General features: G+C 16.4%; 6 protein-coding genes across 6 annotated transcripts in view; 4 read left to right on the top strand and 2 right to left on the bottom strand.

Moving 5' to 3' along the window:
• Nucleotides 1-626: 626 nt before the first annotated feature.
• Nucleotides 627-3,396, top strand: PGAL8A_00488300 (conserved Plasmodium protein, unknown function; the record flags this gene model as incomplete). Its single annotated transcript, XM_028673678.1, has 3 exons — nucleotides 627-741; nucleotides 1,047-2,914; nucleotides 3,142-3,396. 3 exons carry the CDS (start codon nucleotides 627-629, stop codon nucleotides 3,394-3,396), a joined length of 2,238 nt encoding a protein of 745 aa, XP_028530106.1.
• A 1,161-nt stretch (nucleotides 3,397-4,557) lies between these two features.
• PGAL8A_00488200 (conserved Plasmodium protein, unknown function) lies at nucleotides 4,558-5,091 on the bottom strand (the record flags this gene model as incomplete). Its single annotated transcript, XM_028673676.1, has 1 exon — nucleotides 4,558-5,091. The coding sequence occupies one exon, from the start codon at nucleotides 5,089-5,091 to the stop codon at nucleotides 4,558-4,560; it is 534 nt and encodes a 177-aa protein (XP_028530105.1).
• A 1,900-nt stretch (nucleotides 5,092-6,991) lies between these two features.
• IMC1m (inner membrane complex protein 1m, putative) lies at nucleotides 6,992-8,170 on the top strand (the record flags this gene model as incomplete). Its single annotated transcript, XM_028673675.1, has 2 exons — nucleotides 6,992-7,114; nucleotides 7,280-8,170. The coding sequence occupies 2 exons, from the start codon at nucleotides 6,992-6,994 to the stop codon at nucleotides 8,168-8,170; spliced, it is 1,014 nt and encodes a 337-aa protein (XP_028530104.1).
• A 1,656-nt stretch (nucleotides 8,171-9,826) lies between these two features.
• On the top strand, nucleotides 9,827-10,318 carry PGAL8A_00488000 (conserved Plasmodium protein, unknown function; the record flags this gene model as incomplete). Its single annotated transcript, XM_028673674.1, has 2 exons — nucleotides 9,827-10,069; nucleotides 10,214-10,318. The coding sequence occupies 2 exons, from the start codon at nucleotides 9,827-9,829 to the stop codon at nucleotides 10,316-10,318; spliced, it is 348 nt and encodes a 115-aa protein (XP_028530103.1).
• A 911-nt stretch (nucleotides 10,319-11,229) lies between these two features.
• MTRAP (merozoite TRAP-like protein, putative) lies at nucleotides 11,230-12,459 on the bottom strand (the record flags this gene model as incomplete). The annotated part of the gene is made up of 1 exon (XM_028673673.1): nucleotides 11,230-12,459. One exon carries the CDS (start codon nucleotides 12,457-12,459, stop codon nucleotides 11,230-11,232), a length of 1,230 nt encoding a protein of 409 aa, XP_028530102.1.
• Nucleotides 12,460-15,838: 3,379 nt separating this feature from the next.
• PGAL8A_00487800 (conserved Plasmodium protein, unknown function) overlaps nucleotides 15,839-16,873 on the top strand; it is a gene marked incomplete at both ends in the record, with an annotated part of 2,306 nt that continues 1,271 nt past the window's right edge. The window contains 3 exons of the mRNA XM_028673672.1: nucleotides 15,839-16,002; nucleotides 16,473-16,565; nucleotides 16,647-16,823. Coding sequence (XP_028530101.1) covers nucleotides 15,839-16,002; nucleotides 16,473-16,565; nucleotides 16,647-16,823 — 434 coding nt within the window. The remainder of the gene's footprint in view (nucleotides 16,003-16,472; nucleotides 16,566-16,646; nucleotides 16,824-16,873) is intronic.

Below are 16,873 nucleotides of genomic sequence, written 5' to 3'. Positions count from 1 at the left end.
AAATAAACTCACGATGAAAAAAAAAAAAATTACTATTATATGTTGTTTTTTTTTTTTTTATTTTTTTTTTTTTTTTTTTTTTTTTTTTTTTTTTTTTTTTTTTGATTTTTATTTTAGTAAAATAAACTTTAAATATTAATTTTGTTTTTATATGCCTTTAATGAAATAAAAACTAATTTCTTATTTAGTTTTTATTGAAGTGTATATATTTTAAAAATTGTTTATTTTATTTTTTTTTTTTTTTCTGTATATATTTTCTTATTTTTTGGGGGACAACAAAATTGTACTTTATATGTTTTTTGTAGTTAAAAACAAAAATGTATATTTAATACAACAAAGTAATAGAATAAACTGATAAAAAAAAAAAAAAAAAATAAAAAAAAAAAAAACAACATATAATAGTAATTTTTTTTTTTTTCATCGTGAGTTTATTTTAAAAGAATCCCTGATAGTATACTTTCTGAAAAAAGAAAAAAAAATTGTAAAAAAAAATTGATTATTTTATTAAACATTTTTAACTTATAAATTAATTATATTTATAAACATGAATTAATTGTGAAAGAAAAGAATTCTAAACAACCGATCTAAAAATAAAATTTTTTTTGAAAACTGAAAGCATATAAAATATGATCAATTATAAAAATAAGGAATACTATGAAATAATTAAAAATGATAGGATCGAAGAAAACAATAAAATAGAAAATGTAAATTGTGAATTTAAAAAAAAAAAAAAATTTACAGGTAGATTTATTAAAATTTTTCAAATAAATATATAAATTTTATTACTTCAAAAATTTAAGAGTTTATTATCGTAATTTTAAAAATATATCATATATATATATATATATATATTTATATTAATAATATAATAAAATATCCAGAATTAATTGAAATTATATACATAAATGCTTTTGTATTTCTAATTTAAATTTATTTATTTATTTTTTTTTTTTATTTCGTCTTATATTTGTAAATATATAATTTTGTATTTAAAACTTATTTTTTCTTTTAATGTTATTTTATTGTCCTTTATGATTTTTGTTTAGAACAAGATGTTAAAGCGCTTTCGGAACTGATAGAGAAATATAATATAGGAAAAAATTTTGCTTGCTTTGGAGGAGCATTCGCTAGATTTGCTAATGAAACAATTGCATTTAATAAAAAAGAATTTAAACCACATTTAGGTATTCATATGAATGATTATTTATTTAATAATGATATATTTGAAAATAATTTTATAAAATTAATTCATTTTTCGAGATGGCATATCCTCGCATATTTATCTAATAATAAATTATATGTTTATAAACATAGTAGATATTTATGGCATTTAGATCATTTTAATGAATGGAAGAACATAGAAATTCCTACAGATAATGAAATTACAAATATTCAAGTGGTTTCATGTAATTATCAAGGTGATATATATTTTGATAATATAAATAAAAATAAAATGATACAAAATGAAAATAATATATGTAATGAGAAAATTTCTAAGGACAATATATTTGATCCAATAAATATTTTCTGTATTAGTTTAATAGATAATCAAAATAATTTATATTTAGGTTTAAATGTTAATATTGATTCTAATAAAATGAATATTAAGCAAATTAAAATAGTAATACCAGAAAAGTTGGTAAAACAAAAATTAGAATTCAATGTATTATTTGTTAGTTTACCAGAGTTAAATGATTGTGATATTAAAAATTATAATGTAGACTTAAAATATTCAACTATTTTTGAATTATCATATAATTATACTAGTAAAAGAAAGAAAAGAAAAAGAATTAATGATAAGTATTTAAAATTTGATATAAATCATAACAGAGAAGGAAGAAATTACTCTCAATTTAATGGAGCTTATAAAAATTATTCTAGTGATAGTTGCGAATTTATAGATATATTAAATAAGAATAAAAATAATAAAAATACAGAAAATAATGTTAATATAAGAAGTGACCATAATTTGAAAAATATTAATAAAAATAATAATTTTAATAACAATATAAATAATATTAATAATAGTCATATTAAGATAAATTCATGTGGAGATTATTGTAAATTAAAAGAAAATAAAATAATGAACAAACAAGAATACAACAACATTAAATTGGAATTAAAGAAAAAAAATGAAGTTGTTAGTGATAGTACAATTAATAATTATTTGAAAAAAGAAAAAGAAAATATTTTAGAGTATCCAGAAAAAAATGCAAGAACTATGAATAATAAAAATGAAACTTTAGATGAATATACAGAAAATGAAATTGATAGTACAATAGATGAAGAGATAGATAATGATTGTATAAATAAAAAAAATTACTTTTTATATATAAAAATATCTGATAATGTAAAATTTAAAAAAAAGTTAATAAATTCAAAACCCAAAAAATTAATTAGTGGTACTTCATGCAATCATGGTTGTGTTTTATTTGAAAACAAAGAAATTTATTTTTGGATATATAAAAGAGGGAATCTGTCGAATATTTCGAATAAATATGATAAAATATGTAATGATAAGAAAAGTAACTATATTATTTTTAAGAAATTAAAATCCCCCAAATTAAAAATAATAGAAGTTGTTTATTGTAATAATACATATATAATGCTATCAGAAGACAGAAATATTTATATCTTAAAATTACCATTTTTAAAAAATTTAAGAGCTGTTAATTTTTTTTTTTATTTAAATAATTATTTGTTCAAAAAAACAAATTTTAGTCATAATACTGGAATGTTAACACTTGATAAAATAAAAAAAGATGATTTAATTAAAATGTACTTGACAGATTATATTTTAATTACCATTCATAACACAAAAGATATTTATTTTACGCCAATATTATTTGAGAATATATATAATTATAAAGACACTCAATATATTGACGTATTGTCAACCAAATATGAGTATCAGGTAGATGTTTAAATTAATATAAACATATACACACATGCATTACATAAAATTTACTATATTTCATCATACTGTATTTATATTTATTTTTTTTTTGTTTGTTGATGTTTCTTTATTTTCATAAATATTTATAACACAAAAAAATAAGAAAAAGAAAAAATAGTAAGTAAATTGTCCTTTATAAAGTTGATATTTTTTTTTTTTTTTTTTTTTTTTTTTTTTTATTTTAGATAAGAAATTTAATAAAAAATCTTGGTGAGTTTAATATTTATGGATTAGAAAAATTATTTTCACCGGAAGAAAAAATGAGATTTCCAAATCTAACTAAATATAAAATGATTCGAATTTGCGCTGAAAAAAAGAATTCATTTACTTTATATGTAAGTCCTAATGCATTAATTGTTTGTATATATAATTTATTTGAATATTATGATATATTAAATTCCTCTATTTCTAATTTTTTGAGTAAGTATTATATTGTATAGTATCTTATAGTATTATATAATATTTTATTTTTTTATTTAAATAAAAGATTTATTGCTTAAATTTTAGATATTTTTTTTTAATTAAAATATTTTTATACGTCAATTTGTTTTTTATAATTTTTATGTTTATTATGTTATCCTTTTTTTTATTTATAAAGTTAAAATTCTTTCATACACAGATATTTTAACATATTTTTTTTTTTATTAAAAAAAAAAAAAAAAAAAAAAAAAAAAAAAAGCATAGATTTTAAATTTTCCTAATATCGATAATTTTTTATTATTTTAATATTGATTACTTTATACTTTATTTAACTGTTATTTTTATGAAATGAAATATAGTTTTTATTATATAGGAATATATAATTAATGTTTTTCTAGCTTGTTACAGTTAATTATAAGTTTAAATAAAAAAAAAAAGGATCATAAAAAATATAATGAAAATGAATGTTAATTTGTTTATGCGTAAATTAATAGTGAAATATAACATATTTTAGGTTTTAGAAATAAATATATATACCATACGGCATTTTTAAAATTGAATAACTTCAATTAAAAATGTTATATCATTCTTTTTATAATTACACCTTTCATTTTCTATATAAAGATTAAATATTGTTATTTATTAAACTACTAAATATTTCTTTAAACTATAAACAAAAAAAAAAAAAAAAAAAATAAAAGTCTTATTATTTTTCCTTCTTATTATTTATTAATGTTTTTTTCTTTTTTGTACTTCTTTAAAATAAAATTTCAATAAATTAATACAATTGAAGATTGACTCTATTACTATTTTTGGCATTATAAATCTGTAATACATAAAAAGTTTATTAATAGATTATAAAATAAAATCATATATTTTTAAAATTATTTTTAATATAAACTTTTATTTAATTTATTATTGTATAAAACCTTTGGAAATATTTATTATATTTTTGAAATAACATTTATAAATTCATATTATTTGACATTACACACATATATGTTTGTATACATGTATATATACATTTACACTTTATATATAAGAAAAATAAAATAATTTTATGAAGAATAATATGTATTTATTTGTTGAAATTTTTTTTTCTTTTTTTTAAATATTGTCCATTAATATATTTATGGATTTTTATGCTTCCTTAATTTTTTCTATGTAGTGTTCTTATAAATTTACCTGATGTGAATAATAAAAAGAACAAAGTATTTAAAAGTTAAAAAAATAGCAATTCCTGAACAAATAACTTTAAATAGTGGAATAATAATTTTTTTACAAATAAATATTATTAATATATAATATCCAAAAAGAGATTCTGCGAAGGCAACAACTTCTGCAACAATTAAAAGAAAGGTTAAAAAATTGGAACTTAATATTAATTTTAAAGCTTTATAAATACATATGTTAATTTTCTTAACAAAAATTAAGGAAATAAACCAATCTAAATGAAATTTAAAATAAAAATTTCTTGGATAGACTGGGCATAAGGTGAAAGTAGAAATGTCAACAAAAGGCTCATAAAATATAATTTTTGAATTAAAAACTTTAAATATATTTTCCTTTTTCTCATATTTGCACATTATATTATTATCATTAATAATTGTTCTTGAATTTTTTTGTCTCAATAACAACTTAAAATTTTTTATTACATAATTATGTAATTTATCTTTATTTAAGTTATATGTATTATAGCAACCGCTATGTAACATATGAGAAAATACTATAGTACATAATACCAACATAAGGAATTTTGATTCTATTTTAATTACATTCACCATTTTTTTAAAAAAAAAAAAATTCGGAATACTTATAATAAGTACAACATTTTATTTGTTAAGATTTTATATTTTTCATAAATGTAAAGTTGTTTTAGTATTTTAATATTTCTAAATAACATTTTTATAAGCAAAAAAAAAAAAAAAAAAAAAAAAGAAAAAATTAAATGTTAATGTTTATAAATAAGCAAAATTATGAAAATTTAAAAAATCCACTGAAATTTTTAATTTTACATTTTGTTCTTTTCTTCTATAAAAGAAAAATAAGTTACTAAAAAATAAATCCTTATAATAACTTAAACATAGATCTTCATGTGATAACTTTTTTCTATTTTTTAATTCCCTAAAATTTATTATTATAAAAATATTTTAAAAATTTTAAATTTGCGTTACTAAAAGTAGTACAGAATAAAATAGATTATATGTAAATTTTCATATAATATTAAAAAAAAAGAATAACATTAGAAATTTTAAATATATATTACATAGTAGAATATTTTTTTCATTCATGACTCTACTATTTTTTTTTTTCTTATTACATTTGAAAAATACTTTATCTTTTTATTTAAATTAGTAGGAAGTTTATTATCTTTATTAGTCTATTTTTATTTTATTATATAATTTTAATTTTTGGTATTTTATTTTTGCTCATATAATTTTTATTAATTTTGTGAGTTTTTTTTTTTTTTTTTTTTTTTTTTTTTTTTTTTTTTTTTTTTTTTTTTGTTGTTTTTTTTTTTTTTTTTTTTTTTTTTTTTTTTTTTTTTTTTGTAATAATTTATTTCTTGTTAATAATTAACATGTATAAAATTATACTTTTCAATGAAAAAAGGTGAGTAGTTATCATAAAAAAAAAAAGGTGTGTAATGAAAATTAACAAATTAAAAATTTTAGACATAATTATATTTGTGAAACAGACAAATTATTAAAAAGATATATCACTAAAAAATTTGTTATAGTATTAGAAAAAAAATTGCTTCACGAACAGCTAAATTTTTTGTAATACTGTTTAAATCTTAGAAAAAAAAAATGAATTTTTAGCTTACGAATATTTAATTTCCTGATCAATTAATAAAAACTATTATATAAAATTAAATAATTTCTATATGAAATTGTTTAAACTTTAACTTTTCTGTTTTTTAATATGTTGTGGAGAAAATTTTTTGTTGTAAAATTTTTGGTAAGCTAATACAAAGAACACACATGCATTAAGTATAGCTTTACACACAATTTTTTCTTCAATTTTTACACCTCGGATAAAACTCTGATTAAAATAGAGATTTTTTAAGTTAGAATATATATATTAAAAATTAAAAGTATATTTTTAATTTAATTTTTAGTTTAATGCTTAATCTTATAAATTTATAAATCTCTTTTTTTAGGAAGATTTTTTATTTTTCACATAAAATAATAAAAATTCCAATGTGACTTAGATCTAAATTTCACTCCTATTTTTTAATTATGATACATATGTAGTTCAGTATATATGTAACAATTTTTAAATGCAGAAAAAATAAATTTTGAAATATCATTTAATTTTAAAAGAATACATAAGAAAAAATTAAATTAAATCCCCTTCTATTTATTTAATTTTATTTAAATTTAAATCTTATGAAGTTTATATCACTATTTTAAAGTTTTCTCTTTATACAATATTTAAATTTATACTTTTAATTTTACATACTAATAATAAACATGATATTTTATATTTATTAGTATATAAACAATATTTATATATTTTCCTATTTTTCATTTTTACAAAATAACTTGTATATATATATATACATATATATATATTTTTTTTGACTTTTTATAATTAATTAGAAATATAAAAATGTGCGATAATATTTGCAAAGATGAAAAAAAATATATTCTAGGACCTGCACCACCATTAATGCCACAACTAATTGAAGACTCTCCAAGCACAACCGTAGAAGTGGATGTTCCTATTTATGAAGTAATATAAAAATAATTTAAATAATCTAAAAAAATATTTATATACTTATAGCAAACGAATACGTTATATTATAAATTTTTTTTTTTTATTTTCATTGATATTTTAAAAAATACGTAGTATACAATTAAATGAATAATATATATGTATATGTATTTTTTTTTAAAGTCCTTAGTAAAACCAGTTATAAAAAACATTATTCAAGAAACAACAATTAATGTACCAAAGATAGAATATAGAGAAAAAGTAGTTGAAGTACCAAGAATTGAATATCGTACATATCCTGTTGTGAAAGATATAGAAACCCCAATATATCAAGACAAGTATAAATATAAAAATGTTGAAGTTCCTCAAAAAAAACTTAGAGTAAAACCAGTATATAAAGTAGTGGATGTACCACAAATTGAATATGTCGATAAGTATGTAAAAAAAAAATACAAAAGATTTAAATATGTGCCTAAAGAAGTACAAGTACCATTTAGACCAAGAAGAGAAATACATAATGAAGTTCCTATTCCTAGATATATCCCTCAGAACATAAACACTATAATTCAACCTGATATGTTTAGTGCACCATATACTGGAGAATTACCTCTTTTTGAAGGTCATAATGACAATTTTCTAAATATGTTAAATCCTTTTACTGTATATGGTAGAGAAAAAAAAAATAAATGCTTTTTAAGTTGCCTTTGTAATGGTAATGATGAAGCAACTTATGAGATGAACCCTTTATTAGTTTCATCACCTCCCTATAATAATCAATTATGTGATATTAGCAATAATTATGAATTATATCCAGGTTCATGCGATCCCTTAGGTTATAGTTATCCATTCATAATAGATAACGAGGAGAATAATTTTTGCAACAAAATAATTGAAGCAACTTCAAGTATCATAGCAGCTACGGGTATAGCTGTAATACTAGCAGGAAAATTGACTTTAGATGGTATTTCACTTTTTTTAAAAAGCAAAAATGAAGAAAATAAAAAAGATACAGAAAATATATTAGATTCAAAAATTAATGAAAGCTCTTCAGCAAAGAAAAAAGAGAAGGAGTAATATAAAAACATTTTATGTATCGTATATATTTTATAATTTACTAAAAAATGTATGTATATACTATACTGAGACTTTAACGTTTGTCTTACTTTTTTTAAAATTAAATATTAAAATATTAAATAATGTTTTTGTTACTTAAAAATAATTATTATATAAATATTATAATGAAAAAAAATATTAAGATATCATTTTAATACAAGTTATTAATTTATTCATTTTTATTATATTTCTTTTTAATTTTATTTTTATTATTTTTTTTATATATAAATTAAAATTAATATTTTTTTCTATTTTCTTTTTTCATGTTTATTTTTATATTTTTATGTTATTTTTTTTTTATCTTTTTATATAAGAAATCTTTAACAGAAAAATAAATGTAGAAAAATTACTTAAACACATATATATTTCATCTCAACCATATTAAATAATATCTTAAATGTAAAAAAAAAAAAAAATACTAATAATTATTTTTTTAGATATTCCCTACAGAATATAGTTTTCTTTTATATGTAATGAAGCTTCAAGTGAAATTTACTTGTTTTCACTTATTTCTTTATGAAACTTTCATATAAAAAGGAATATATTTTTAAGTTATGGTATTTATGTTTTAATAAAAAACATTTTAATTCATCATATTAGCATTTAGTAGCTACAAATTTGTTCTAAATTTTAGAACAAAAATAGATGTTAATAGAATTCTTTTTTTATTTCTAAACTAATAAAATATTTTAAAAAATTATTTTTATAAATAAATTTTTAGATTAGAAATATAAAAGAAAAAAAAAAAATGTATGCTTACATTTATTATCAATTTAAAATATAAAATTAAAAAATGTACTATATTAAAATAAAAGGTAATTAATCTATTTTTTATTTTCATTGGGTTATATTGCTTTTCATTTTTCATTCAAAAAACTAAGTTACATTATTCAGTTTTATAAAAATTATAATATTAAAAATATATTTTTCACGATAAACTTTTTGTAGTGTTAGAAAAAATTAATTATATTTATCATGGATTTATATATACACAATATATTTTTTTTTTTTTTTTTTTTTCATGCAACAATATTGCTAGAATAGTAAATGTATGTTAAATTATTTTTTTATTGATTTAAAAATGGGCATAAAGAAAAATTATTTAAAATTTCCCAATTGCTTGATGTATAAAAAAAAATATACCATTTATAATTTTAAAAATTAATTTTTCATTTAAAATTTTATACTTTATAACTTTTCAATACCTTATGCAATCTCATATTTTATATAATAATTTTTTTTTTTTTCTTTTTCTTTGTTTTGTGGAAAAAATAAAAAAACACAAATTTTCTAAAGTTTAATGTAAATTGCATTTATTTAAAAAAACTTTCATTTCATTTAAATGTTATCTAAATTATTTTATTTTTAATTTTTTTTATCCATTTAAACAAAAAAAATGTAAATCATTTAAAAACAATAAAAAATAGAAAAATATACTTATATGAAAAAAATTATTTTTTAATTATATAAATAAAAGTATTTAATTTGTTTTATTTTATCTAAACATTTTTTTTTTTTATATAATCACATCATTAAAGAATAAATAAATCGTATGTAGAATTATTAAGATTAAGTTCAAGATATTTCTTTTGATTAAATATTTTTTAATTTTTCAAAATGATTATAAAAAACTTTGGTAGAGAAGTTATTAAAAGACTAAATAATCCCTTAATGAAACTTAATAATACATATATTAAAAATGAAATGAAAAGCAATAATTGTTTTACGAAAAGATATATATCTTTTACGAAAATATATTTAACTCATTATTTAGAAGATTATTATACTACTCCTGAAATTGCAACGAATATGATATCACCCATGTCAGAATACGTATGGTGGGGATGGCTCATTTTGCAAGTAAAAAACAATTAAATTAAACAAATTTTAATGTGATTTTTTTATTTATAAGATTATTCGATATTTTAAATAAATATTAACTTGTATATTTATGTCATTTAATTTATATTTTTTTTTTTTTTTTTTAAAAAAACATCATAATAGGCAGTTATAGTTTTTGGTACTTTATTTCATTCCAATTATTATTTTACTGGAAAAGCTCTACCCAAAGTTCAAGGAAATTCTCAATTATGTGAAGACTCATGGTGATATTCCTTTTTCATTTCATTTTTAATTTATATTTTTCTTTTTTTGTAATATGAAAATTATTTTTTACTTTAATATACAACATATTTTTTAAAGTTAACCTATATTGCTAAAAACCTTAATACTTTCAAATAAAAAGACCTTTTTTTTTTTTTTTTATAAATCTAATAATTTATAGTAGTAAATAATCAACTATACTATTAAAAATAAAATAAATAAAAAAGAATTTAAATTCAATTAATTTTATACCAAAATATTTTAAAATGAGTTCTGGTTATAAATGTAATATAAAATATGCACATCTATATATATATATAAATTAATTAAAAATAATAAAAAAAATATATTCATATACATATATTTTATTAAAGAAATTCAAATGTACTTAAAAATAATAACATTTAATGAAAATGAGAAAAAAAATATATTAAATAATTAAAAAAAAAGAATATTAAAAAATATATTAAATATTTAAAAAAAAATATAGTAAATCATTAATAATTAAAAAAAAATACATATATTTATGTATATATATATAAATTAACTTTAAATAAAAAATGTGTATTAAATTTTTAAATGAGAAAAAAATTTTAAATTAAATAATTATGAAAAACAAAAAAAAATTATATATATATATATATATATATCCTTAATTTAATATATGTTTTTTTTTTTAAATTAATATTTTATTATTTTCTGTTATAAAACATGAAAATATTTTTTGTTCATATTATTGACAAAATTAGGTAAAAATTGTTTCGATGTTTTTATTAAACTATATTAAATCATATTTAGTAATTTATGCATTTATAAAATTAAATTATATTAAATCATTAAGTTGAACTAATTTAATTATATTTGATTAATTAAAATACATTTATTTAATTAAAATTATATTTATGATGTTATTAATTTTATTCAAATGCCCAAAATTCCTCTTCATATAATGCTTTGATACTTTTATTTTTTGAAGTATCATCATTAAAAATAACTTCATAATTCTCTTCTTTACTATCTATAGGAAAATCATCTGTTTTTTTTTCTTTATGAATAATATAACCTACAATACCTCCAGTTAAAATTAAAACAACGCCCAAACCACTTGCTATATATATTCTATTAAATTTTATTGAATCATTATATTTTCCTTTAAAATCATTATTCTTTGTATCATATTCGTTTTCATGTATTTCACGAAAATTATATAAGTTTTTGTTTTCATCATTAAAGGTGTTATCATAAGTTTTCATTCTAACAGTACTGTTAAGGTTTTCTTTTGATATATTTTTATCAATTTCATTTTTCTGATTTATTATCTTTATATTTTGGTTGTCCCTAAGTTTTTTTACTTTTTTCTTATTGTAGTAACTTTTATTTATTTCATTATTACTATTATGTAAATTAATATTATTATCTTCATTTTCACCTTTTTTTCTTTTAATGGAATTTATATCATATATATAATTATGTTCTTTAATTTCGTTTTTCTTGTTTTCTCGAATGAATGGTAATTTAGTATTTTCATAAATTGGATTTTCATTTCTTATTTCGTTTGTATTGCTTTCATTATTAAATGAATTAGATGGTGTCATCAAATGAATATTTTTTACGCTTTTTCCATTATCAATTTTTTTATTTCCTTCAGTTATATTTCCGAAAGTTTCAGAAAAATCATTATCTTCATTTATCTCTAATTTTTGTGAGCTATTTTCATCATTAAATATTAATTCTTCATTTTCTTTCTTATACTGCTTATCATTATTATTTAGTACAGTTTTTTCATTTTTGTTGTTATCTTTTTTTAAATCTTCATTACTCAAATTAGTTAACATTCCTTGAGGATTTTCATTTTTTATTTTATTATTCTCTTCATTATTATTAGTACATTCCTTTTCATCTTTAATAAATGCGCAATTATTTAAATATCGAAATGTTATCCCATTATTACATGGTGACCAATTTCCCCACTTCCCACAATTTTTACATGATTTTAAATCACGAATAGAATAATCATAATTACAGGTTCTTGAAATATAATCATTTTCACATTCTGACCACTCATTCCAACTTTCACATTTCTTACTTAATATATTACATTTTACATTGTATAATATAAGAAATATACTTATCAAAAATAAATTCATTGCAAATTTTTTCATTTTTATTCCATTCTTTATAAATGTAAAAAAAAAATATATATATATATAATTCATAAATTGTTATAAAAAAAAGTATATATATACATGTATATTTGGAATAAAATGAAAAAAAAAAATTTGATAAATTTTTAATAATAAAAATTAAAACAAATAAAAAAAAAACATATATAAAAATAAAAAATGTTTTTTTATGCTATTAGCATGCATTTATAAATATATCTTTTTACGTATAATTATTCCCAATTATTTTAAAATGTAAAAAAAATATATATATAAATATATATATATATATATAAATATATATAGATTTCTTTTAAATGGAAAATTTTTCTTTTTTTTAAATACACGTATTTTTTATGTTGCTTTTTGTTATTCTACTGAAATAATATTAAAGAAATAAAGAAAATATAATTATTTATATATAACATATACATTATACAAAAAATAGTATCTTATAATTCATATAAAAAACTATTAAATTTTTTATTAAAAACTAATAATAACAAAAGAATAAAATTCCACAATTTAATACATAACTATAAATATATATAATTTTATATGTACATTTATAATTTTACCAGTTTATAGGACAAAAAAAAAAAAAAAAAAAAAAAAAAAAAAAACCGTGAAAAAAAAAGAAAAAAAAAAAAAAAAAAAAAAAAAAAAAAAAAAAAGACTTATTAAAAGTATAACACAATCATATATAAATTATGTAACTTTTAATTTACTAAAAATAAAAAAATAAGGCATTCTATATAGATTCACTGAAAATGTCCTTATTTTTTTTAAAAATGAGAAACATAGATAAAATTATTTTTCTTAAAATTTAGCTATGCTTTTATATATTTACAAAAAAAAAAAAAAAAAATAATATAATTAATAAAGAACTAATAAGTATGGAAATTTATTTTATATGTATTTCTTTAGAAGTCTATGAAAGTATAAAAAAAAAAAGAGGAAAGAAAAAGATGCATATCTATTAGATAATAATAATAAATATAATTTTTTTTCATTTTTTATCCTTTATATTTTTTTTATTATTTAAATGCATGCCTTAAGGAATTACATTTATTGGGTAATTATTAAAATTGTATTTATTATATAAATAAAATAAATAACAAAAATAAACTAACAAAAAAATTAAAAAGAAACTAAGAAAAAATTTTTAATACAACCTTATATATTTGTATTTAATTTATGTGTATATTACTTCGTCGGAAAGTAAATGTAAGAAGCTAGCGAAAATATGTAAAAAATTTTATATTGGTCTATAATTAAAAAAAAGAAGATAAAATTCGGAAAAATGAATATAAATTTAGCTAAAAAAATTAATTTAAAATATGTTTATATATTTATGTATTAATATTATAGGCTTTTTTTTTTTTTTTTTTTTCTTTTCTTTGGAAATTAAATAGCAATTTTGAAAATTAAGAAAAAAAAATTTTCCTAAGTGTGTTTTTTTTTTTTTTTTTTTTTTATCTTTTATTTTATTATATATTAAAATAAAAAAAAGAAAAAAAAAAATTTCTTTATTTAGAAGTAAAAAAAAAACTAATAATAAAATAAAAGCCATAAGAAAAGAATAGAAAAAATATATTTACATAATGAAAACATTTTTCTTTTTCTCTTCCTTTCCAATTTACATAATATGAGATGCATATATTTATTTGCTTTTTTCATCTTTTTCAAAAGGTAACCAGTTATTGCTTATTGTATATAATTTATATTTCTTTTTCCCTTTTTCTTTTTTTTTTTAATATGGTTTTAAATAAATCAAATGTGTGTAAATTAAGTAATAATTATGATATTTTATTTAATTTTTTCATTTTAATTTAATTTTTATTTTTTATTTTTTTTTTTATTGTTATGATAAAAATATAAATTATTAAATATATTATTTAAATATTTATTTATACATTAATGTTAATAAATAATTTTGGCATTCACAAAATATTTATAAATCTAATAAAAGAAGAAAAAAAGTGTAACAATTTTATTTTTATAAATGAGATTTAATTTTTCATATATTTGTAGTATTTTTAAATTTAAGAAGAATATTCAAATTTGCTAGAGGTTAAAATAAAGTAATAACTTTTAAAAAAAAAAGTGTTTAAAAAAAATACTTTTATATAATTAAAATAGATACTTTTAACATTTAAAAAATAATTAAGATTAAAAAAGAAAGGCATACCATTTTTCTTTCTTCTTTTTTTAATAAAGATACAATATATATTAAATTGAAACAATGTATAAAAAATAATATCCCTTTTTTTTTTAATTTTTAATTTTTCATATTTATTTATTTTGTTTGATATATTAATTGTTTACTAGATATGTAAATTTACTGTAAGGAAATTAATTTTTCATCTTCATTTCCACTTTCATCTTTTTTTTTTTTTTTAATATATTCATAAATAGATAGAGGTTTACAATTTAAAATATTTAACTGATTATATATATTGAATGTGTATGAATTTCAGTTTTTATATATATCACTTTACTATTAGAATGAGAGTATGAAAAAGAGTTTATATTAAAATTAATTATTTTTTTCATTCATAAAATGTTAATACTGTATTCGTTATAATTAAAATTAACAAAAAAAAAAAAAAAAAAAACTCCATATGGAGAAAGTATTTATAAAATAGAAGAGAGAAAAAAGAAATCTCAAAAAATAATAGAACATTTATTTTATTATCTTTTCTTGAAGATTCTAATTTTTTAAAAAAAAAAAAAATAAAATAATCAATGTTTAAGTAAAAAATACTTATAAAAATATTTTTACTTTTATATTATTATACGGGAAATATGTGTAAATTTTTAAAATTACAACACCATATCATGTAGAAAATTTTGATTAATGCAAAAAATATTTGTAACTAGAAAAAAAAAAAAAAAAAAAAATTGGTATCATATTTAAGAAAAAAAAAATAATGTCAGTAATAAGAATGATAAAATGAAATATTATTCTGCTTTCTGATTTACTTAAAATAAAATTAAAAATTTGCAACAAAATATTTCTATGGTAATAAATTTAAAAAAAAAAAAAAAATTTTCTTAAATAAAACATGATTGATCAATCCATACAGCTTTTTTGTTTTTAAGTGCATTGTGATCCTTGAAAAAAAAAAAAAAAGAAAAAAAAAAAAACATTGTCAAGAATTTTTTTATATGTGTACACTTTTTTAATTTCCATATATATATTAATATAAAATGAAAAATTTTAACCTTTCTTAATAAAATTTCAAATAATAGTTTAAATCATTTATTTTTGAGTTTTGGGATGTGTTTTAAAATACATGCTTTATATTTTATATATAATTTTTTTTTTTTTTTTTTATATATATATTTTAACTTTTAAAATATGGAACATAACAATGAAGAAGATATACATAACAGTAGTGAACTAAAATCTCAATTTGAAGATAAAGAAAAAAAAAAAAAGGAAAGTAATAAAGATATAAATTCTAATTTGATTGTGTGTGAGGAAAAAAATGAAAATAATATGGAATCACAAGTTTTAAATAGGTAAAAATAAGATATAAAGCCTATAATAATTAAAAGAAATATGTCAATTAGAACAAATTATATAAATAATAAACAAAATAAATAAAAAAATATAAAAGTATATAAAAGAATAAGAAAATAAGGAAAAATATTTTACATGTGTTTATATAATTTCAATAAAAGTAGATATTAGCATACTTTGTTTAAAAAAAAAAATGGAAAATTATTTTATGATAAATAATTTTTAATTTAATGAAAAATAAAGGCAACCAGAAAAAAAAAATACATAAAAAATAATAAAAAGGAAAAAAAAAATTTCCAGATTTATTTATAAATATTAATATTAAAAAAAAATACAAATAAAAGTTGTATAATATAAATAATTTAAAAATAGATTTAACTATATTTGTTGAATATATAATAAGTATTTTTTTCTTTTCATTTCATTTTTTTTTTTTCGTTATTTTTTTTTTTAATATATATATTTTTAGTAGGAAAGAAATGCCTTCAATAGCCAATTTAAAAGAAAATGCAAATATTTTTGCTGAACACATAGCAAAACAAGCAAAAATGAAAGCATCAGAGTATAATGTATTTATATATATGAATTATCCAAAATTAATTATTATATTTAATTTTTTCTTATTTTGTAAATATTTTTATAGATTTATTTCTAAAAATGATAGAGTTCAACAGGAATTTAGTGGAATTGGTATGAATACTAACCAACAAAATTCTATGGAAAACAATTATATAAATATTAAAGATGAATATGTCATTATAAATGATTCTGAAGATGAAAATCAAGAAAATTTAAATGAAAAACAACGAAAAAAGAAAATGTAAAAAAAAAAAAAAAAAAAAAAAAAAAAAAAAAAAAAAATTTTTTTTT

The sequence above is a fragment of the Plasmodium gallinaceum genome (genome assembly GCF_900005855.1).
Source record: "Plasmodium gallinaceum strain 8A genome assembly, contig: PGAL8A_v1_141, whole genome shotgun sequence".
NCBI lineage: Eukaryota > Apicomplexa > Aconoidasida > Haemosporida > Plasmodiidae > Plasmodium > Plasmodium gallinaceum.
This window is presented reverse-complemented; position numbering and strand designations above follow the sequence as displayed.